Source organism: Chaetodon trifascialis, chromosome 2 (assembly GCF_039877785.1).
Source record: "Chaetodon trifascialis isolate fChaTrf1 chromosome 2, fChaTrf1.hap1, whole genome shotgun sequence".
In the NCBI taxonomy this organism is placed as follows: domain Eukaryota; kingdom Metazoa; phylum Chordata; class Actinopteri; order Chaetodontiformes; family Chaetodontidae; genus Chaetodon; species Chaetodon trifascialis.
The window spans coordinates 13,731,170-13,755,436 of record NC_092057.1 but is presented as its reverse complement, the minus strand read 5'-3'; the positions used below and the strand labels follow the sequence as shown (position 1 = coordinate 13,755,436).

Sequence of the window (24,267 nt, the reverse complement as noted above, 5' to 3'; positions counted from 1 at the left end):
ATTGACAAAATTGTTTGAACTTACAATGTCAAATACTTGCAATGTTAGCTTCTTCTGTGTGATGATTACAAACTTTTAAGCACAAAGTTCTGTGTAGATGATCCATGACTCTTTTGGGGGGGAGTTCCAGTGCTTTTTTTCAAGGTGTTTCTACTAATTGAACTCCTCTGTGTAACCAATGGTCCGATTGTAATGCCATGTCTATGCTGTTTCTTTTCTCTTTATATCTTTTTAACCACAGAGTCCTTTGGTAAGTGCTTCTGTTCCGAGGCCCACACCCTCACTGTCCACTTTTCTACATACTCTTCACTAATGTTGCTCCTGTTGCTGCTGCTGCTGCTGCTCACCTTTTACAATGTTGAGGTGTTATTAAAATGCATGGCATGCATTTTACTAACAGTCACACACGAAGATGATGAGAGACATATGCATCATATACATCATTTTGCTTAATGAAGCATACTGTAGATGCTACAAACTGGATATACACACACACATAGATATGAATACACACGTGCACACACATATTTAATCACCCTAGAGGTAGCTGGACTCACCCTCACCTGTGCACCTGCAGCCTTTCCACACCCAAAGAATTACAACAACTTGCTCCTCACACTCACCTGTTTACTTTCCCACTCCTTCACTTATTCAATTATTCTCTCCCTCACTCACTCACTCACTCTGTCATTCACTCACCAACTTACTCTCTCCGCTCTGCTGTATAGAGTTACCGCTCAATAAGCCATCAGCCGTAGATGGCTGTTAGGTAGGCCTCAGGTGGAGCCACTGTAAGGAAATCAATGGCAACCAGGTTTCAGACTTCTAGAGGTTGACTGTGCAGTGTAGCAGGTAGATACTGAACCTGGTTACCGCTGCGTAGAAGTAGTAAACTGGTCATAGACAGATCAGTATAATCAAGTCTTAAAAGAAAAAACCCACCCTTCATTACATCACTGTTACGTTAGTCCCAATCGATCACTTCTTTGTTTTCCGACACTTCAGTCAGTGATGTCCTCAGTTTCCCAGAATGCTTTTTGACATCTTCTAGAGAACATGCCTGAGATGTATGCATCAATAACAGCTTTCATGTTCCCCTGCGAGACAGAGATTCACATCTCTTAACAGCTGAAACAGTTATTTGATTAGTCGACTGACAGAAAATGAATTAGCAGAGAAATGTTAAGGCTTGTGGTCCCAGCTTCTCAAATGTGGGGATTTGTTGCCTGTTCCTCCGATTTATGTCATTGTAAACTAAATAGCAAAAAACATTGTAAACAAAACCAGTAATTTTGACAGATGTCAGAGAGATGTTTTCCTGACAATATATGGACCAAATGATTATTTGATTTGGCAAGAAAACACTCAACACATCAGTCAGTAGTGGAAGATCTCCTGTTGCCGCACTGCGTTCTGGTCTGTCGAGGCCACTGCTCCCTCTTTTTTTACACCTGACTCGTCACTGTATGATTATTGATGCTCGCTTTGAGTTTTGATTTTGCATCTGTAAACACAACCGAGACATGAACTTGAATCTTCACAGTTCATGTGACGTTTTCTACCTTTTGCCACTTATCTGGGAGATTTAGAGATGCCGCCAAACAGCAGAAAAATCAATATAATTTTAGCACTGTTTAAGCACTGGAGGGTGGATTTTTCCTTTTTAAACAAACAGATTTAAACACCACACCACAGGATTACAGCTGTTTTTGAGAGAAGTGGTGGACAAGTGCAGGTTGAGACTCAGTTCAGTGTATTTAGAGTCCCAGTCCACCTCTTAGAGACCCAGATGAGTGCAGTGGAGACACTACCCTACTCTTACAGCCACATCTGCCCCTGCTGCAAGTCAATGAAGTCAAATCAATAACCCTCCTCCTTATAGCTCTGTCACTCTATCTAGTATCTGTCTTTCTCTTCTCAGGCTTATTCTGTCTTTATTTACTCTGTCTTTTTCTTTTATGCCTCTCTCTTCCTCTCACTCTCTAAGGAGCTATATTTTGAGTCTTTTCTCTCTAATTTGATTCTTCTCCTTTACAAGTTTACCCCTCTCCCCCCAAAGTCCCTCCCTCCCTTATCCCCTTCTCCTCCTGTGGTACTAACATTTTCTTCTTCTTCTCCTTCTCTAATCTCGTGCATTCATTGCCCACTCAGGTGGCACGCCCATACGAGGTAAGACTGCTGGGAGGACCAACATGACACAGTGGCCTGATTCCTTTTCAACCCCTGGTTCCTACTTGTCTCACAGATCTGAACAGGCAGCTCTGGGTGGATTCATAAATATGGGTTTGGTCCAAAAGACGGCCATATTGGTAACAGTCATCCAGCTGCTTCAGATCTGCAGTAGGTGCAAGAGGGGGGAATTGGAATTGAGCAACCAGTTCATTATTCTATGACTTTTAATCACCTCCCTTCTTCTCATCCTTCATCCTCTCTTCATCCTTTCATTTTTCCATCTCAGCCTCAACATTCACTCTATGACACAGACCTCCATCGCTTCCTTCCTTGCCATATTGTGATCTCTCTTTTGTATCCATCAGTTTAACGTCATCTAGCTTCTTACATCTACTTTGTTTTCAGTCGAAAGCATGATGTGTTTACGACTTGTATTTATTTCTTAGTGGCTTAGCTTGAGGCGATAAAACGTACCTCTTACCTCCGTTTGTTTGCTTTTTTAATTTTTTTTTTTGTGACCGGATTTTCTTTTCTTTTTCTATTTTTTTCCTTTTTTTCGGAAGGGGAGGCGGGGAGGGGGGGGGTCTTGACCTAAGTTTGACCTGGCCTCTCCTCCCACCTTGTCTATATTTGCCCAATCAAACGTCCCAGTTTTGTTTTCCCTCCCAGCTGTTATTCGCTCAGCCTGAAAAGTCCAGATGGCAAAGACACACTTGCAGACATTAGTGTGCTCAAACACACACACACACACACACACACACACACACACACACACACACACACACACACACAAACGTGCACATACACAAACACATTTCTTCATGGTTTTTTACCATTACTTCCTCTTTTCTCTGTCATTACCGATAAAAAGCCCCAAACAACCACTTTTTTGATAAAGTTTTTCTGGGCGCTTTTTTGCCTTACCACACCATCTTCGAAGGACCTCTGGTTGACTTTTTTTGACAGTTTTTCTGCTTTCAGGGAGCGAGAAAAGCATCGGTCCCTTCCCAAGGCTTTGCGTATGTCGTTCCATTTTTTTTATCTGTTGGCCTTGATGGAGCTCGGTTGATGTCTTTACCTCCTCATTGGGTGTGTTTTTAAAATGACATCACACTCCTGATCCCATTGGTGGATCCGAAAGGGTTGGGGATATCTTATTGCCATGGCAATATCTCTGTAACGTTTTATACGTGGAAACTAAAACATGATTTGCTCCCTAATATAACTGCATCTTAATTTTCAGCACAGAATTTTCAAAATGCTGTATTTGTGAGTGGATTTCTCCACGTTTTGGTTGCTTGGTTCATTTGTTTCTGCCTTGCATGAAGACTACATTCTCCGTTTTTGTCGGCTTTGTATCAGTGTTTCCTTTTTCTTTTTTTCTTTTTTTTTTGTTTTGTTCCCATTTCTAAGTCAGGAAGCTGACCCTTGTTTTGGCCGGTTTCTTGCTGACAGTGGTAGAAAGTTGTTAATTCTCTCAATAGATTTTGCTCCCTTTTTAGCCCTGTGCTCCTCACACAGAGTTCAGCTTGTTTTTGCTGAAAACTCCCTCAGATTCATTTACCCTTTATGCAGTTCTTACCATTTCTATGTTGTGTTTATTTCTGTGTATTTATGAACTGTGCCCAATTATCTGATGATTTCCACTTTTGTATAATTGCTCTTTCTTCCTCGCTGTCTTTCTGTGTGACTCTCTCTCTCTTCTCTCTACTTCCACTCCTCCTCCTCTCCATCCCTCCGTCCACCCAGGTGCCCTCCAGATAGAGATGAGTGAGGAGTCAGACCAGGGGAAGTATGAGTGTGTTGCCACCAACAGCGATGGGACACGCTATTCCACCCCAGCTAACCTCTATGTCAGAGGTAAGAGGAGGATAAAAAAAAAAAACCCTGTCTGCTGAGCACCAGGCTCCAATTAGGGCACTCAGATTTAAGGATCACATTGTTAATGGATGTGCAGAGTGGGGCATCTAGTCCAAGAAGATATTCATAAGTTTTTTGCATAGATTGCTAAGGATGTGCATTTATCATATTAATGTAATGGTTTAATGCTGTTGAACCTCCTGTGTTTAATCCCTCTTTCCTGTATAGCCGTAAAACAGGATGGTATAAGGTCCTTTACATCAGCTATGGTGGCCCTCAATGCTTCACTCAGCCTATTAATCTCTCTGCCCTCCCCTCTTAGCCTTTAGACCTCAGAGAAAAAAAACAAAATCATTGTCTGGTTAAGACTTGTGTTTTTCCCCAAATCTGACAGGCATCTCACCTCCTCAGGCGCTGTCTCTTCAGCACACACACACATGCACGCATACCCACCAAATGTTTGAATCTTGGAGACATTTTTATTCCCGTGGCCTTTTGCTCTGTTGTCTGCCCGCCCAGAAGAGAAATTAATAAATAAAAGCTTTAAACAGCGTAGCATGCTTTTCTGACTCCAACATGGCTCCGAGGGATATGAAACAAACATACACACACACACACACACACCCTGAATGGTCACACATAAACACACATCTAAGTCATACACTAAACTATATATATATATATATATATATATATATATATATATATATATATATATATATATAAAAACACACGTGCACACACACACACGGACACCCACGAAGAGCGCGGAATCAGTGATGTGCGTCTAACAGTGCTTGCAGGGCCAGTAAAATCTTGCAGTGCTGCTCAGTGAGTGTTTGACAGGCGGTCTATGGAGACAGCCGACAGTGCCTGAAACAGGAAGGCTTTCAACAACACACTGGCCAACTATGGCCTCTGTTTTCTTTCTTCGCTCTCCTCATTTCTCTCTTTCTTCCTGTTTCTCTTTGGCTCTCCCTCCGCCTGTTGCCACCTTGCCATGCTCCTTTGTCTAACTTGTTTTCTCTCTGTGTCCCCTGTCTCCTCTCTGGTACTTTCCGTTTTCCTCTCTTTTCTCTCCTCCTCCTCCTTCTCCTCCTCCCGCCGTGCTCTGTCCTACCTCCCTCTGCAGAGCTGCGAGAAGGTTGGTACAGTTACGTCTGTGTGTGGCTCTTTTGAGTCTCTCCCGAGTATTTTCTTTTCTTCCGTTAAACTGCCATTTGTGTTTGTGTGTCTCGGCTGTTTCATGCAAGGTACTGAAGGTTTAAACCTGCCTGTACACTTTACTCCTTTGAGATATACTGTACCCCACGTTCTTCTCTTTCTTCCCTGTGAGTGCATGTGTGTTTGCTGTGAGGTTTTTGTGTGTGGGTGTGTGAGTATCTTTTGTGATTCAGTTCATAAAATATTTAATGGAGCACACCTAAAAACACCATGAATAAAACATTTTGATATCACATGCGCCCTAGTGGTGATGTACCAGACTGCCTGAATGCTTGCAGTCTCCTTTGAATGCCATAAAACCTCATTTCAGAGCACATGGAACAACATAAAAATGATCATCATACGATACAGTGCATAGACTCTGCTTGTTATCCACTGTTCTACATTTTACTGAACAACACGGTCATGAATTTCTAATCACCTACTGCCTTCCTGCTTTCATTGCTGTCTGGTCCAGTGCGTCGTGTCCCCCCTCGCTTCTCCATCCCCCCAGCAGACAGCGAGATCATGCCAGGGGGGAACGTCAACATCACCTGTGTGGCAGTGGGATCCCCAATGCCGTACGTTAAGTGGATGCTGGGAGCAGAGGACCTGACGCCCGAGGATGACATGCCCATCGGCCGCAACGTCCTGGAACTGACCGACGTGCGCCAGTCCAACAATTACACATGTGTCGCCATGTCAACGCTTGGCGTGATTGAGGCGGTGGCACAGATCATTGTGAAAGGTGGGTTTATCAGCATGGATATGGGGTGAGGAGAAGAGAGCATGTGCTTAAGAGAGGATGTGATTTTTTGCCCAATCATTGTCATTGGTTGTGTTCATTGTATGATTCTAGGCTATTAAGCTGGTCTGGTCATCGAAATGTTCCCCCTAGTTTTCACCAGCAGAAGTTGATTTTCTTGTTTTTTTTTGTGCAAATCATAAATCTGAGTCTATCAGATGATTTCTTAGTTATAAAGAGATAGTGTGAAAGATCTCCCCCGTCTCTCTCTTCTCTCTCTCAGCTCTGCCGAAGGCTCCTGGCACCCCTGTGGTGACGGAGAGAACCGCAACAAGCATTACACTCACTTGGGATTCTGGCAACCCCGAGCCTGTCTCCTACTATATCATACAGGTGTGTAACAGACAAAAAGGCACACTGGGTTTTTTGAGATGCAGAACTTGAGATGCCGGTGGAAGCTGCACAAGATTTTTATATGAACATAAAGTGTTATTAAGTCACTAAGTAGGGCTGCAAAAGAAAAGAGTTCCTTGTCTCTCCTGACAGTCATAAAATTGCCAAATTGCAAAATGAAATGTGGTGTCTTATGGGTACTCTCTGTGCACAGGGAGTAATGAATTGAAATACAAACTGTAGCACAGATGCAATGACTCAATACTCGTCACAAAAAGCATTCCGCATGTTTTGGCATAAATCTTGTTTCATAGATAGATAGATAGATAGATAGATAGATAGATAGATAGATAGATAGATAGATAGATAGATAGATAGATAGATAGATAGATAGATAGATAGATAGATAGATAGATAGATAGATAGGTCCTCCTCTGCACAAAGTTGACTAATGCAGCTTTAAATCAGTATATTCTTCCTCTGCCTTCCCTCCAGCACCGTGCCAAAGGTTCAGATGACCCCTATAAAGAGATTGATGGCATCGCCACAACACGCTACAGCGTGGGTGGCCTCAGCCCATATTCCCACTATGACTTTCGAGTGGCCGCTGTTAACACCATTGGCCAGGGCCCCTCCAGCGAGGTGGTGGAAGCTCGCACAGCCGAGCAGGCCCCCTCCTCTCCTCCTCGACAGGTCAGGGTTTATATGAAGTGAATTCATGAAATGTCATTTTTACAGCAATATTGCATCCATCACTTGGAAGTAAAAGCAGCGCAGTGTTGCTGAAGTTCTTCCTGTTTAACCTGCAGGTCAGAGGTCGTATGCTCAGCACCACAACAGCAATCATCCACTGGGATGAACCAGAGGAACCAAACGGACAGGTGGTGGGCTACAGAGTCTACTACACCTCAGACAACACGCTGCCAGTCAACCAGGTGTGTACACACGTCCGCTTGATTTTGCTTAATTTTGTTGCTGCTTTTATGAATCACAGATGACTGTTAACTTGACTGCATGTGTGCATCTGCCTGCTTGTGTTGTGCAGTGGGAGAAGCAGATGGTGCGCAGCGCCAACTTCATCACCATCCAGGGCTTGACTCCTAACAAGACTTATTACATCAGAGTGCTGGCCTTCACCTCCGTAGGAGACGGACCCCTGTCCCAGGACCTGCAGATTATAGCCAAGACCGGAGGTAAGAGACGGGAAGCAGTGAGGCTTTTCTTGTGGTTATGTGTTAGACAGATACACCATGTTAAACTGAACATGTATGCACTCATCACCTGCAAGGTTCACTAATCCTGTTTTTCCTCAACGCTGCAGTACCATCCCAACCTTCAGAATTTAAGGGTGAGGCCAAGTCTGAGACCAGTATCCTGTTGTCCTGGGTGGCTCCACCCCAGGGTGGTCCCGACAACCAGATCACAGGATATGAACTGGTCTACCGACGAGCTGACGACACAGAGGAGGTAAAGATTGGTATCTGAGAGGACTGTTTTTCTAGACCAGTTAATCCATGAATGGCTTGATGGATGAGTGTATGAATTAATGAATGGGTGGTCAGACAGAAGATCTATTCATCTACAATTAAAAGCTAACTCAAGTCTTTAAAGGATGCTCTTTTTGAATACCCTGTAGAGTCGTTACCAACCTTTTTCGTTTGTTTTCTCGACTAAACGTTCCCGTTGTCTTCCTGTCTTCTCAGAAGAAAGTGAGCTTTGAACCTACCACCTCCTACCTGTTGAAGAACCTGAAGCCTTTCTCCACCTACACCTTCCAGTTGGCTGCCAGGAGCAAGCATGGCATTGGGGCGTATACCAACGAAGTGTCCATTGACACGCCGCAGACGCGTAGGTCCAACCACAAATACTGTGTGAATGTGTGTGAGTGTGTGTTTGAGAGAGAGGTTTCTCTTTTGACAATGCATAAATGAACTGACACCAAATCTGAAATGCCAGATCTGACTAAATTTGTAAAACCACATTTGGCAGCGTCCGCTTTTTCGCATTGTCAAAAAGGAGCCGCCATGAATCCAGACCTTAACTGACCTCAGATTTGATATTTCAACAAATATATCATTAAATAGCAAATTATTTTTGATTCCCAGAAATTAAATGGTATTGCATCAATATACATCAATATACTACCTAACAACTTATGGATGATTGACAAAGTCACTTCATTTGTTGGCTACCAATCTGAGGTCTGTAAGAGAATCAGTAAAACAAGGTAAGAAGTCAGAGGTTTGTAGGTAGAGATGAACTCCATCATGGATCACAGAGGCTTGGGTAGGCTGTAAGGACAAGTAAGTTATGGGCAGGTATGTTTCTGTGTCAAAGCTCTAGTCAGTGTTTTTGTGTTGCATCTCTTTTTAAACCATTCACTCGTTTTCATGAATCAAACATTTCTACCAAGCAGAAGTTTGACACCCATCATTCAGTATCTTTGTTCAGCCATCTTGCTTTCTAGTCACAGGGTCATTTTTTCGTAAGAGCTTCTGTTCTCCAGTGTTTTGTTTTCATTTTATGTTTCTTTGTCTTTTGTTCTCTGTCTCTTCGTCTGCTCAATTTCATCCCCATTCCTTCATGGCAAACCTCATTTCCTCACCTCTCCACCCACCAATAACTACGCGCACACACAACCAAATAACATGTACCCAAACGACCCCAACTGTGCTTCCTCTAAAACTGGCCAATCAGTTCCTTCAGCGCCTCCCCAGGACATCACATGCACCAGTCCCAGTTCTACCAGCATCCTGGTAAGTTGGGCTCCACCTCCTGTGGAGTTTCAGAACGGCGTCATTACAGGATACTCCATCCAGTACTCCACCACCGAGGGCGACAAGGTGTCTAAAAGAATTGATGGAATTCCTCCGGAAAGTTCTCCGTATCTCCTGGAAAACCTAGAGAAATGGACAGAGTATGGAATAACAGTACGAGCACAGACGGAAGCTGGAGATGGACCAGAAAGTTTACAGCTGCTTATCCGCACCGAGGAAGATGGTATGTTCCCAACAAAACCCCCTGCCTGTCCTAGGACAGTCCGCCCCACTAACAATGGCTGCCTCACTAACATAGCACTAATGAGTTCAAAGCACCGTATACTAACAAGTTTCCTCCACTGGCCAGTAAAGGTATTTTGTCAGTCCTTGAGCTGCAATCCAAATGGATGACGGTGCATTTAAGAACCGCTGTCAGACCCTCCAATTTTGAAAACCTCTCCTTTATTCCTTCATAACTGCCAGAAACCTCCAGCATCCGGAAATCTCCTCCTGCTACTCCCTCACCGCTGCTCTCTCTTGTCAACAACAACCCTTTTTTCTCCAGAAGCCGTTTTTATCCTCTTTATTTACCAGCGTCGTTTCTTCCGCACTTTCCCCTTTCTTCTAAAATCCCCTAGTTTTTTGTGAAAAGGGATGGCTGGGATTTCCCACTATATTCTCCACTAACAAACCCTCCAAAACAAACCCCTTGGCTGTAGCTTCACCTTGGCCTTTCCACACCTTGGCTTCTCTCCGTGACCGTCTGCCCTTCCTCTCCAGTTCTCAGACAGTTATTTGAACACCTTTAAACTAACTTTATTCAACACATTTAATCGTGACTTGAGTAATTTGTAATATTTTCAGCAATATTTTTGATATTCATGCTTAATATCCCATACTCCTAAAGATTTTTTTCTGACTTGGGCTTTCTTTAGAGTGCTTATGCATGGGTCAGATAAAGAGAAGTGGCTGGTGTTTTTTTTTTTATATATATATATATATATATTTTTTTTTTTTTTTTTTTTTTTTTTTTTTTTTTTTCAAGAAGTGTAGTTTTTGGCAGCGTGAGCAAAGGTTTTTCTTGATAACAGTATTTTCTCTTTGACTGCCTGCCACTGTTTATCTGCCCATGGCAACAAATCCTTTTCTATCTGCCATTCTTATCTTTCTCTACATTTGCTTCTTATCCTCCACTGCTTTTTTCCTCCATGTTTTTCCTCAAGCACTCTCATTTTTTTACTGTTTTGACTTTTTTCCCAGACATCAGAACAGAGTTTTAGACTTTTTGGAAGGTTTTTTTTTCTTTTTTTATACCTTTTTCAGCTTTTGGGTATATATTTTTTTAATCTGACCCTGAAACCAATATATTTTTTGATTAAAAAATAAAAACTTGTTTCACTAAAGTGAAGGCCTTTACTTGAGAGGTTTGAGTGCCCATCATCTGTGATCCTTGACCTCTATCCCAAAATGCATTTTTAGTTCCAAGTGGTCCTCCGCGAGGGGTGGAGGCAGAGACTGTGAACGCCTCGGCCGTTAGGGTGAAATGGCGAGCACCGGCGCCCGAACGGCAGCACGGTCAGATCCGGGGCTACCAAGTCCACTATGTGAGGATGAACTACGGAGAGCCTCAGGGACAGCCTTTCATCAAGGATATCCTCATAGAGGACTCTCAGGTGACACTAACATTGACTCTCTAACAAATGAACTGTCAGGAACTGTTTTATGAATGAAACTCTTATTTTATTCTGTGTGAGCACCATTTATATAATACAATAATATTAAATGTAAACCAGATATTGTTTTCGTAGCAAAGCTTCTATATCAGCTTCCTCTATGACGCCTGACTGTATTAGAAATAGTTATGAATGATTCCAAATAAATCGACAAATTGAGCAGAAACCTTCCCTTAGATTGTTTAAAACAAACATTTAGACATTTTGAGAAATATTCTTATTTTTCTTCTTGCTGAGAAGATCAGTACTAGGAGATGGGTAGCTTAGTTTAGCATAAAAACTCGACAAAGAGTGAAACCTTTAGCCTGATTCTGTCCAGAAGTAACTCCGTCTGCCTACCGGCAACAGGGTGTAGCTTCATATTCAATGCACAGACATGAGGCTGGTATCTATCTTCTTATCTAACCCTTCGCAAAAAAAAAAGCAAATCTGAGTTTTTCCCAGTCTGGCCTTAAAGCAACTACTGATCTGGACAGGTTAAACAGAGCATCATTAATTTTCTGTCCAGGATAAATAATTGACATTAATAGATTCATACCTGCCAATTACTGCTGTTGATTTCAAACGGATGCTTATATGGCAGTGAAATATGATGCATTAAACTTGAAAGTCTTTCATATCATATCCTAAATATTATGAACTGTTTCTCCCTTTTCTCCATACTGTACCATCGTTCAGTGGGAATATGGTGACTCAGCTGAATACGTGAGTAGACCCTCCTTTAAGCCTATTATTTAATAGTAATCACAAAGCGCCAAGAGTAGATGAGTCATATTTATGAGATTGTAGCTTTAAAAATCTCCAAAGACCAGAGCGAGGGCTTAAAACCCAGCAGGAGGTCTCGTTTTCATTTCTGCATTCTGTGTACTCCAGGATTTTCTAATGAAGAAAAAATGGAAACACATAACATAGATAACCGATATGAGTCATTTGTGCGAATTGCCAAAATATTATGACTATTTAGGCTTTCTGCACGCCAAGATATGAAGAAAGTATTGTGATTAGCTATTAGATGGAGGAAAATTTAAATGAGTTTTGAGGGTCTGCAAAGTTAAATGACATTTTGTGTTGGGAGTGAAGCACATATTGAGGTCTGTTGAGAGAATTTGATGTGGTTGTATTGAGTTTTGTTGAGCAAATGTATTTCCTGTCTTACAGCAAAAAACTGAGTAACTGTCTGTACTGGTACACTGTCAGAAAAAAGCCCTAAAATGTGCCTTTGGTCACTGTGGCTGTGACTAGTTTGACCTGGCTTTTTTATTACATTGAAGCCCTGCTCATTGTCCTGAGGGCACACATAAGTAGTTACCTTTGCAGCTGACAGTGCTTTTTGTTGTTGTGCAGGAGGTGGTTCTTGGAGACCTGAAGGCAGACACTTCCTACTCTGTATCAGTGGGGGCTTACACTGCCAAGGGTGATGGTGCCCGGAGCAAACCTGTTACTGTCTGTTCTGCCCTACCACGTAAGTGGGCCGACACAGACTTCTACACAATCACACTGCAAAAGTAAACATGACCACACGTAGCTACTAATGATCACTAATGATCATTAGAGGCCGTTCAATCACTGAATTGGTTTATGTGTCGCTCTGTCACACCTTGCTATTCCAGTATGAAGCCATCATTTGGTACCATATTAATCATATGTTGCCGTTTTGCTTGAGGCAATCAATAATGTGCTTTGCAATTATCCTCTAATTATCCTTTCATCATTCTCTCTCTCCTGCTCTGCCCACTTTCCCTCACTTTAGTGCCTGAGAAGCCCAAACTGATGGTGAGCGCCACCGATTCAGGTACTGCTCTGCTCCAATGGTACCCATCGCCCAACCCACCCACCCCGCTCCTGGGGTACCGCCTCACCTTCGGCCGCATCGACGTCCTTCCCTTTACGGTGGTCGAATTCCCCACCAAGGAGAACCGCTACACAGCCCAGGACATCCACAAGGGAGCTAACTATGTGTTCAGACTCTCTGCCCGTAACAAAATGGGCTACGGAGAGGAGGCTGTAAAGGAGGTGACTACTCCAGAAGACGCCCCAAGTGGATACCCAGAGAATGTAGTCTTAGAGGAGGCTTCTGCCACCTCCCTCCGGCTGGCATGGAAATCAGTCCCACTAATTGAGCAAAATGGGAAAATTGCGAAGTACTCTGTGCTGTACAAGGATATAAACAGTCGAGGGAACGCCTCAGAAGTTGTGGTACCCGCTCCAGGGTCGAATGTTTTGTTGGAGGGTCTGAGTGCAGATACTGTGTATGATGTCAGGTTGTGCGCGTTCACAGCTGTCGGCCCTGGGCCGTACAGCCCCAGTGTCCAGTTTAGGACGCAGCGGCTGGACCAAGGTAGGACTCACACTCACCTCCTAACAACCCATCTTCATCGCTCAGGACACAACACACGCTTCCTAACAGCACATTTGTGCAAGTATCTTGCACAACAAGTCCCACATGCACACTCAGACACACAACATCTGGTGACAGCATCCTAAGTGTCCTTTTTTCGTTGTCTTGTCACTGTAGTCTTAGACCCAACGACCTTTTCCCAAAGCAAGGTAAGAGTCTTGGGTCTTGGGCGAGTGTCCCCGTCCAGTCACACTCACTGTGTGTTGATTAGAGCAGATAGCTAAGTTGAGACTGGTACTAAAGAATGATACAGGTAAGGCCATTCATTTTGCTTGAGTGGAGCGATGAAATGGACTGGAATCATATTCATGTTTATCTGTTTTATTTATTTATTTATTTTTGCACCTTAGTTTTTGCCACCAACTTCAGAGTGAAGGCTGCCATGAAGAACTCTGTCCTGCTGACCTGGGAGATCCGAGACAAGAACCCTGCCCAGCCATTCACTGTGAGTAGATTTGTATTTTATCATACTTAAATGTAGTTGAATAAAAACCAAACTCAAATAGGCCAGGCCTCAAATAGTAAACAAACTAATAAAGGCAGGGTGCAAATACAGGATGGGGAAATGAGCTGTTCTACGGTGACTCACACTGTAAAGTTAGCATAATTTATTATATTATTTCCAACCATTCATTGCCTGTTTTTCTCTGTGTTTGTTTGCTGTTCGTTAATTTCAACACTTCCTGTTTGATAATTGATAAAGCCTGGCAGTCATACAGTTCTATAATGCCTCTTGAGCTGCTGGAAAGCTTTTAATGTAAAATAGATAGAAGAGGTGCAGCCACAGCAAAGACAACAGACAAAAACATGGAGACTTTGTGATAAAGTATAATTAAATATACTAAGAAAATTAAAGGGGAAATTAAATAGTAATATCCCCTGTGAAATAAAGCCCTGCTTCTTTGTGTTGAGGCAAATAAAGGCCGAGAGCTTCATTTGAGAGCTTGTGCTGCATTGTGTCTTACCCTGTGTAGTATGCAATTTCACTCTGACCTCCCCCATGTGCAGATCCTGTATGGAAAGGGCCAGTCTGTGGAAGTGCATGGGAAGCAGACTCAGAAGCTGATCACTGGCTTGGAGCCGGACACCCAGTACTCCTTTCTGCTCACCAACCGGGCCAACAGCGCCGGCGGTCTGCAGCACCGCGTCACCGCCACCACCGCCCCAGACATCCTAAAAACCAAACCCACGGTGGTGGGAAAGACCAACGCAGACGGCATGGTGACTGTGCAGCTGCCAACTGTGCAGACCACCGCCAAAGTCAGGTAATGATGATGGATGAGTTAAGGAGAGTGAAGAGAGTGAGAGTGAAGGATTTGGTGTACTGTAATGGCAAGATGTGAGTATTTTTAGTAGTATCCTGTGCAGAATTTGTTCCAATTAGGTTGTTTTCAAATGAATTGTTCCACAGATGTAATTTCACTTCTTCCTCCTGCTGCTGCTTTTCATTTCTCGGTCTATCCGGGGGATTGCTCTGAGTTGGCGCCAAAGCAATTCTGAGAACTCCAACAACAGGCCAAATGAAAGCGCAAAGCTGATAATCTCATCTGCTTTTTGTAACCAAGAACAGTAGACACCAAGTGGAAGCAGTCCTTCAGCGTTAAAGCGTGACCTGAGTGACTCCAGCACAGCTCACATGTTCTCAGTCATTTTCCTCTGTTTGTATCTGTCACATTGGAAACCTTTTGATACTGAATTCGAGATTTCTACGCTGATTATCTCTCCTCTCTGAATGCAAAATTGCCAGATTTACGCATGTCATTTTCTCACATTTGACATAAATAAGCTATTTCTACTGTATCAGTTGGCATGATAGTGTATGCTCAAGTGCGAGCATGGAGCGCTGGAGTGAGTCATCTACTGAGGACCCATGGATGATTTCGGTGTGTGTGCCCTCACCGCTTATGGTCTGACTGCTTCTGAAATATTCCCCTACTCCAATGATTCTGTTTTTGTTTCACACGTGGCTTCAGAAAAGTCTCCCTCTTCCAAAAACAACCACACTGTTTAGATTTAGAGTGCTGTGTCACAGCTGCTGCTGCTGCTGTAACACGTATACTGTATTAATGATACAGCTCTCCATAGAGTAGAGCACTGAAGGAACACTTTAGGAAATGTCCTTATTCGCTTTCGTGCCTAGAGTTAGATGAGAAGATGTATGTACCGTAAATATAAACATACCTTTAAAACCTTTTGGAGCCAGGCTAGCTGTTTCCCCCTGTTTCCAGCCATTGTGCTAAGCTAAGCTAACTGGCTTCTAGCTGTAGCTTCATATTTATTGCACAGACATGGGAGCGGTTTCAATCTTCTCATCTCACTCTCAGCAAAAAAAGAAATAAGTACATCCCAAACTGTCCAACTACTCCTGTAAATGTCAGAGCACTGATGTGTCTGCAGGGTCTGAAATATTGAAAACATGGCAAGTTTATAGTCAATTTCCTCACACCTCAACCCAGTGCGTGCTGTGTTTCAGGGGTTACTATGTGGTGGTGGTGCCACTGAAGAAGCAGAGAGGAGGGAAGTTCCTGAATCCCTGGGAGGAGCCCGACCAGATGAACCTGGATGAGGTGACACATGCAGCACACAGGAGATTACACCAATAAATAGCTAAATCGTGATCATAATAAAGAGCTTAATGCCAAGGTAATACTGATGTTGAAGGGATTATGATGGCGGTGATCATTAATGAATATGACACAGAGAAGGTACGCAAATACAAGTAAATGTTATATGTACAAACAGCTTATTTGCTTTTAGATCTTCAACTGGTTTGAATCGGTCTGTGCTTCCACTGGTTCGCTGCAGGACTGTGTCCTTTTTTTTTGCAGGAATTTCTGAACGAGTGTAGAAGATCTTTTTTTATCATTTAAATGCATCCAAAACTGAAGAAACGATAATATCACCAGAACACATAGACAGTCTTCCAAATCATTCGTGGCATGAGCGCTGAAATCATCCATCCTAAGAATGCGTGGGAACCGTGTTTGATGACAGATTGAGATTTAGCGAAAATACAGATGTCATTGGGGAAAAAGGCTCAGCAGCGTCTGTGCTGCCTACATAAACTAAAAAAAAAAGCATGTTAAATTATCAACGACCCCACACACATCCTCTGTGACTGCTTTAAGATAATGCAATCAGGAGGTTTTAGATTGCCTGTATGTCAAACAAAGGAAGTTTGCTTTTAAGCCAGAAGCCACAGAGCAAGAAATGCTAAGTTTACCTTGTGTGTAGGCTGATAAATGCACTTGCACTTTTGGATGTTGTTGGCCAGCTATGGACTGACCACTGCCTTTAATTCCTTGTGTATTTCAACTCTTTGATATTTGTTTTGGGGGTTTTTTTTTATTTTTAAAAGCGTACTTTGTTTGAAAGCTCACTTGCCTCAAATTGCTCTTGACAGGAGAATAAAGTATTTTGAACTGAGATTTCAGGTCACATAAAGAAAGAATATTGCTGAGTCTACCGGCTCTGTTGTATCAGACAGACTATTTGCATCTTATTATGCAAAGGTAGACGGCCTGGCCATCCGTTTCCTGTTCAGACCAAACAATACTTTCACATAACATTTCCCACCTAATTCCTTTTTCTAAAGACTTCATCAAGTCATTGCGCTGTTCTCAAAGCACATTCATGTGTGAGACATTAGTTTCAGTGGAGTTTTTATGGTACCCACTGTCTCAATGGATAAATGTGGTAGCTATTCAGTTGATGAAGACATTTGTGCTGAGGTGATAATGCTCTATACAGCCCATCTTCCCTTCACTGATGAGGGGTTTTGTGTGGGGTAAAATTGTCTAAACTGCCCTTCTGAAGAAAGGAGTACAATTTCCAAATATTATGCAAATGATTTTTTAGGAAAATAGTATCACAATTACAGAGGGATGACTCTATTGCTTTTACTGTAATCAGAGAAATTAAATTGTTGATTTGCAGTGTGACTGATGGCATTTGATGTTGCACCATTAGATGAAAATTACAACTAATTGAAGCCTATTCTGCCATTTTCTATCATTTCTCATCTTTTCTGCCAAACTCTTTGTTACCTTTGTTTCGTTCCTCTAATTTCTCGCTCTCTCCTGTCCTCTCTTTACTTCTCTTTCAGCTCCTGAAAGAGATCAACAGGACCAGTGTCAGCCGTGCCCTCCGCATCCGCAGACAGGCGGGCCAATCCGATCCCAGGGCCTATGTCACCGCTCACTTTAAGACCCTCCCCCTGGAGTTCACGCTAGGTGATGGGCGAAACTACGGTGACTTCCGCAACCGTCCACTGCAGAACGGACAGGAGTATGTTTTCTTTGTGCTTGCGCTGCTCGATCTCTCGGAGAATGTGAGTAAAAACAGAGTTCAACCATAAGAATCCAGCTTTTTGTCTCATGTATATGTGAAAATGCATTAAAACCATGTCCTCCTCCAGACTATGTACGCCACCAGCCCTTATTCTGATCCCGTGACCTCATCAGATGTGGATCCTCAGCCAATAGTGGACGAGGAAGAGGGTCTGCTGTGGGTGGTGGGGCCTGTGCTGGCTGTCATCTTCATCGTCTGCATCGTCATCGCCATCCTCCTTTTCAAGAGGTAAGTACGGCGTGATGGGAAGATGTAAACTGGATTAATAAACTATCGGATTGGCGAGGGAAGGATGAGGGAAATCAAAACAGAGACAGAGTGAAAGATTAAGAGTTTTGGTGAATATGAGATAAAGAAAAATAATTACAAAGGCAGCTTACGTCTTCACAGAAGGGCAACAGCTACTCTGGAGGGATTAACTTGTTTTTGTTTCCAATTTGGATCGTTGCTCCTCTGTGTATTCGACTCAAAATATCTGTTGAGCAATATAGTATATTCCACAGATACTTTAATATATTCTTTGCATGTGGTTCGGCTGTCTATCAAGCAGCAGTTCTTAAATTGCCTTTAACAGAGCAAGGTCAGGAGCAGTGGTTTTCCCCCATCAGACAAAAGACCCCCCCCCCCCCAGTCTATTCTACAGTCAAAAAGTACTGTGGGTGCTACATGAAAATGTTCTGAAACTCCGGTTCCCATAATGCTTTTGGAGATGTGCTTTTTTTTTTTGTTTCCATGCATTCAGTTAGCTGCTTAAGCCCTGTTTTTTCCAGCCTGCATTAGTTCACAAGCAAAGCAGCACCATTCAAAGTATAACAAATTAGCAATTAGCAACTATTAGCAATTGGATGTACAGACGACTCACTGAATTAATTTGATGCTGAGGAAAACTCAGGCAAGCTCTGGTGTGAAAAGGACCATCTTTTTTGATTTATGGATTTTTATGGATTTTATGGATATTATCAGGAAGTGCAAGTCACAACAGGAAACAGGAAATATGTGTGTCATGTCCGTGTGTTCAGATTTGATTGATCTGAGTTATAACACAGAAGAAGTTGCCATGATAATCGGACACTAATGGTTTCAAAGTGCCTTTCAACTCATGCTGTATCTCTGCCTTTCCCCCTTCGACTTTCCACCATCCCCCCGCCCCCCCAGTTTGAAAACCTCTGTACTTACTTACTGTAGGGCCAAATATAGTCTGGAGCTGGACTTCTAGCTTCATTAAGTGTTTTCATCAATTATGAATCATACAGGACTAACATCTGTTATACTAATCACACCAGAGTTTAGCTCAGAAGTTCTCATAGTAAATTAAAAGTATTTTTTCTGTCATTTGTTCCTAGACTCTGTACACAGGTACAGGTACATAACAGATAGGGGAAGAGAGCATTATCATCCATTAGCATTATTCATGATAATCATCTGTTGTTCGGGCTTGAGCTTTCAAATGCACATGAATAATTGCTGTGACTGATGTGGCCTTGCAAAACTATTAACCTTGATGCTAATGCTCTAAAGTATATAAACCCTGGAGTGTAACCTGTTAATGTCTCACTTGTGGCTGAGTTGCACTTCGCAGCACACTGTATGTTATTGTATAGTGGATGTCACAGTTAGAGGGTGTGCATGCAGTGTTGTGTGACATCAGGGTAAGAGTTTTCGTCTTTAGATTTAAATTCACTGAGTGTCTTTGTGTCTATAGTAGATGCTATTTAACATATCTAACATTGTAATGAGACACTGATTAGTTTTAATGAGAGGGACAGAACGATAGTCCCTGATGTTTGTTGATTGGACACTAATGTTATTCATCCTTGTCTGTTCTTTTATCTGCTCTTCTCCCTGTTTGGATCCAGCAAACCTGACAGGTAAACAAACACCACCTATTACCATATCCCTGTCCTACAGGGGTATTTTCTTTGCAAAGCCTTTGCAAAGAATGCTTTAGATAATAATCCCAGAAGAGTCAGGATTTACCTGATGTTTCTTTGATGATTGCATATAAACCACAGTAGCTGGGTAAAATATACTAGAAGTTGAACAATTAATCCAGTGCATTTGATAAAGATAAAGGGCATAAACTCAAATTGTGAATATTCAGAATAGGGAACAAAGAAAGCTCTGCAGCATTAGTTTGTTCACGTCGATGGTTTTAACTAAAAGTCAGCGTAAAAGCAAAGAAAATGGGAGATGCCACTTTTAACCCCTGGCAGATTCTGTGAAATAGGCAGACCGCCATCTCCATCCCAAACAGTGAGGCAGTCATTAACATATAAAAAGCTGCAACGCTAATCCAGCAGTCAGCCAAAGCTCTGGTAGAATTCAAAACAGAATATTCCTGAAAATTACAGCTATCCTTAATGTCCAAGGAGCACTTTTTTGAGGCTTACTCTGGTGCATTTATCACAAATTCCAAAAACTGAGCTTATGCCAAAGTTTACAAATCCCACATTTTTTTCATGTGGCGAAAGGTTAAACTCATCAGTTTGAGGTGCATGTAAACGCTGCCTGTCGATCCGTTATTCCAGGAAAAGAGCCGAGGCTGAGGGCAGGAAGGGCAGCTTCCCCTGCAGCAAAGCCATGTCGTCCCACCATCCCACCGATCCCGTCGAGCTGCGCAGAATCAACTTCCAGACTCCAGGTACGCCGGACGCACCTGCACACGCACACAGGCACAAACGCCATGCGTAGTTTAATGTGTGGTTTACAAAGTATTGGTTGTACTTATAAGATTAACCATGGTGTTGTTTCCCTTTTCAGCCTACCGTGTATCAGTGTACCGCGGTTATCGACGTTTGTCAAGTTAGTTGGTCGCAGTCCGCCATAGATCTTCTCTTCTGTCCGCTGTCATTGTCTTCCTTACGTCCACATTCATTTTCTCATCTCTTTCTTTCTGTCTTTCTCATCCTCATGCTAACTAACCTTCCATCCCACATAGGATGAAGCTGCTTGAATTGACAACATTTCATCAAAATGCCTCTGGAATACTTCCTTAAACCCCCCCCCCCCCAAAAAGAAAAATATTTCATGCTAAATTTTTAACCGCCTGTGTTATATTCTTTTTTTATCTTCACCAGCAGTGTGCATATACTCTGAGGACGTGTTACTGTGCCTCAGTAACTTTCACAACACGCACATTGTTCTTTTTTATGTCTGCCTGGAGAGAAAATGGTCACTTAACAAAAAAAAAAAACAACATTTCCATTTGCTTCCTCCACTGACTACGGACAGAACACTAAACAACACCTCCTCTGAGAATCCTTACTCCTAACATTTTCCTCCAAAAGAGTTTAGTTGGTACACGTATTGAAATGGCCTCTTTTTCTGTTTCTGTGCTCGGCAGGCATGGCAAGTCACCCGCCCGTCCCCATCTCTGAGCTGGCAGATCACATTGAGCGCCTCAAGGCAAACGACAATCTCAAGTTCTCTCAAGAGTACGAGGTAGGAATGCTGATTATCTGTCCCTGAAAATCTTTAACTTGGGAAATTCATCTGGTTTTGATGCAGTCACACGCACATTTATAGTTGACTCGTCAATTCTTTTGCCGTTCCGTTTCGATTTCAGTGGCGAGCGCCGCAGATTGAGCCGTGCCTCTTAACTCTATAGTTAAGTCGCGTTTTGATTTCGTCTTCACAGAACGATGCGAGATAAAGCACATTTTCCTCTCTCTGCTGTCTTGTTGTTATCTATACAAATATAAGGGGCGGGGGAATTGAAATTGCAAGCTCAAAGAGAGTTTGTCAGATGGTTATCAAACCCTCATTTCTGCGCTCGGGTGGAGAAAGAGGCGAAACAGAGATAGAAATAAAGAGGCAGTGACAGAGAGCAGACTCACCAAGAGATACAGGAAGCAAGTGTTCTCTGTAAAAAAAAAAAAGAAAAAAAAGACACTTCTTGATTAGTTTCCAACTTGCAACACAGTTAATGTGGAACCAAGGAAAAAAAAGGGCTTCCACTCGGAGATAACAATGTGCCTGAACTTGGTGTGCTGAACTGTGGCATTAAATAAGAAAAAAAACGCATCAGTAGAAATAGTGCCGGCATTACAATGAGCTCCACAGAGAGCTATTAAACGGGTAAAAATGTTTTCTTTTCCCGGCAAAACAAAAAAAAAAATCAGTTTAGACCGACGGCCTCTGGGTGAAGAAGGAGACATAAGGCTCTAATTGGCTACCACGAGAGAGAGGCAAATTGTGTGCGACAGAGATGCGTATGTAGAGGAAGACAAGGTCACATTATGCAGAGCAGAGTAGAAAAACAGAGTGAGGATGTTTTAGGGAGAAAAACGTTGGGAGAGAGGATAAAGGAGGGAGGAAGAGACAGTGAGGGAGAAGCCGTATGTAATTGTGGTGTGAGTTGGAACCACTCTGTTGAGCCTCACATTCTCTCTGCATGACTGTGTGCTTTGTTCAGTGCTGAACCCTTAACGAGGGAACGAGAGAGATGGATGGAGGAGGGATTGAGGGAGAGAGGGAGGGAGAGAGGCCAGATATGATTGCGGTGTAATAATCAGACACACATGATGTTGGACAGAAGTCTCAAACACACACACACACACACACACACACACACACACGCAGTCATCCAGTACCACTCCTGTCCATTTTTCCCCCAAACCAAACCATAATTATGTGTCGTAAAATATTCAGAATTGCGAAGTTGCTCTGGCTCTCTCCTCTTCGTCCCTCTCCATTGACAGCCCCATAATGACCTCATGTCTGCCTCTCCCAGCGAACGGCAGAGGTTGCACTGTAATTACCCTCCAGGAACTTAATGTGTTGGTCTAACACAACCATCCTTTCTCTCCCAGATGAATTTATTGTGCTTTTATCAACTTTCTCTGGTAGCTAGTTATTTTCTTTTTCTTTGCGGAAAGTCCCCGCATCACTGTTGTTTCTTGAAATGGGGTATCGTATTTGCAGACATTTCCCATCCAAGTTCAATAATAGCTTGTTAATTTTCAATTTGTATGTGGTTTCTGATGGCGTGCTTCTTCTTGCGGCAACATTGGGTAATGCTTGTAAGATCAGATTCATTCAGTTCTTGCCTTTCCCGATGAAATCTACTGCATTTCAAGCCAAATTTTGAAGCGATGGCAACCTTCTTGCCAATGCTCAGTTTTAAATGCTGATGCTTAAAGCGTATGCATTATATCATTAGAGGACTGGAAAGGGGCACGCAATTACTGCCTCTCAGTGTCTTTGGTGAGTTGAGTGAGCTCTGATTGATCAAGAAGAGCATTTTAGTGAGTATTCCAAGCAAGAAAGAGATTTTTCCTTACTCAAATGAATGGCCTCAATCGTACATGCGTCACCGTTTGCTAGAATATAATGTTAGTGACACGCCAAATGCTGGTATGACAATTTGAAAGCCAATAATTTAAGTTACGCTTTTAAACCGAAGCATTAAAACCAAAAGATTTTTGAAACGTATTAAGCATGCAAACACTGTCGAAAACAGGCTGAAATTGTCAGCACAGATAACCAGTGTGGTGTATTTTCTGTTGATGTTTTCTCTTTGTACCGACCTTGTCTTTTGTCTCTTGTAGTCCGTCGACCCCGGTCAGCAGTTCACATGGGAGAACTCCAACCTGGAGGTCAACAAACCAAAGAACCGCTACGCTAACGTCATTGCCTATGATCACTCCAGGGTTATACTCTCCAGCATTGAGGGTAAGACACGCCGCCAGTGTGTTTGTGTGTGTCTCTGGGCTTTTGTAATAATATCTTTGTGAGGACTCATTTGAGAGTGAGGGCATTTTTAGGAAGTGAGGGCATTTGGGTCACTTTCTCGCTTCTTTCAAATGCTATTTGAGGTTTGTGAGTCAGGGTTAAGTTGGGGTAAGGGTTTACATTGGGCATGTAGTTGTGATGGGTGAGGTTGGTGATAGATTGCATTTTGTGTACAGTATGTGTGTTTGAGTACGACTTTGTGTGTGTGAGAGCTGCTATCCATGAGGGATGGGAGGATTATTAATAGTCCAAAGATGTGTTTCATTGACATTCCCATACACACAACGCATACAAAGTACTCTGTCTGCATCAGCCATAAAAATGTTGATGTCAGGATTCAAACAAACGTACCTACCTGCATCATACAGCTGATACGATCTCTCGCTTGACCATTTTAATGTTGATGGAGATAAATTAGGCTCGTGCTTAATTAACAGCCTGTTTACCGATTTATCTTCATGATGCACCTTTTTTAAACGGCCTAAAATGAGAAGAAAAAAATAGTCTCGGTCCTGTTCTCAGTGTGCGTTTTGAAGCGCGCTAACCCACCTAAGCTGGGAAAGACCTGAGGCAGAGAAACTGGCAGCTCCAATGCAGAGAGAGGGAGGCAGTGGGAGGCCAAGCCCAAACAGATGAGCCTTATCTGGGCAGAGCATGTGTGAGCAGCCCTTCCGCCCCCGCCTGTCCTGGAGCCCTGGCTGTCTGTCTTTCTTTCAGCTTAGAAAACACATATACTCTTGAGCATGTCCAAAAACGCATTCACACACGCACGCATGCACACACACACACTCGACTATAGATTTAAAACACATGCCCAGGATGTGCACAAGCACAGATATGCACTTTTGCTCCCAGTCTCCTCCGCACATGCTCATGAACGCACTCCCTCTGCCAAGCCAGTGTAGCCACCAAGTGACTGGA

The 24,267-nt window shown here is 42.8% G+C and overlaps 1 protein-coding gene across 2 annotated transcripts in view; it reads left to right on the top strand.

Moving 5' to 3' along the window:
* ptprdb (protein tyrosine phosphatase receptor type Db) overlaps nt 1-24,267 on the top strand; it is a 146,636-nt gene that overhangs the window by 106,652 nt on the left and 15,717 nt on the right. The window contains exons 10-34 of one of the 2 annotated variants that reach the window (XM_070986640.1): nt 242-250; nt 2,152-2,169; nt 3,922-4,032; nt 5,714-5,983; nt 6,264-6,373; nt 6,869-7,066; nt 7,183-7,308; nt 7,419-7,566; nt 7,695-7,840; nt 8,077-8,221; nt 9,071-9,373; nt 10,612-10,805; nt 11,544-11,570; nt 12,210-12,327; nt 12,616-13,203; nt 13,614-13,708; nt 14,272-14,528; nt 15,737-15,830; nt 17,369-17,593; nt 17,681-17,841; nt 19,470-19,481; nt 20,142-20,254; nt 20,374-20,415; nt 20,957-21,054; nt 23,163-23,286. In XM_070986640.1, the coding sequence (XP_070842741.1) occupies nt 242-250; nt 2,152-2,169; nt 3,922-4,032; nt 5,714-5,983; nt 6,264-6,373; nt 6,869-7,066; nt 7,183-7,308; nt 7,419-7,566; nt 7,695-7,840; nt 8,077-8,221; nt 9,071-9,373; nt 10,612-10,805; nt 11,544-11,570; nt 12,210-12,327; nt 12,616-13,203; nt 13,614-13,708; nt 14,272-14,528; nt 15,737-15,830; nt 17,369-17,593; nt 17,681-17,841; nt 19,470-19,481; nt 20,142-20,254; nt 20,374-20,415; nt 20,957-21,054; nt 23,163-23,286 (3,732 nt within the window). Of the gene's footprint in view, nt 1-241; nt 251-2,151; nt 2,170-3,921; nt 4,033-5,088; nt 5,177-5,713; nt 5,984-6,263; nt 6,374-6,868; nt 7,067-7,182; nt 7,309-7,418; nt 7,567-7,694; nt 7,841-8,076; nt 8,222-9,070; nt 9,374-10,611; nt 10,806-11,543; nt 11,571-12,209; nt 12,328-12,615; nt 13,204-13,613; nt 13,709-14,271; nt 14,529-15,736; nt 15,831-17,368; nt 17,594-17,680; nt 17,842-19,469; nt 19,482-20,141; nt 20,255-20,373; nt 20,416-20,956; nt 21,055-23,162; nt 23,287-24,267 lie in introns of those variants that run through there. The other variant, XM_070986646.1, reaches the window with a different exon arrangement.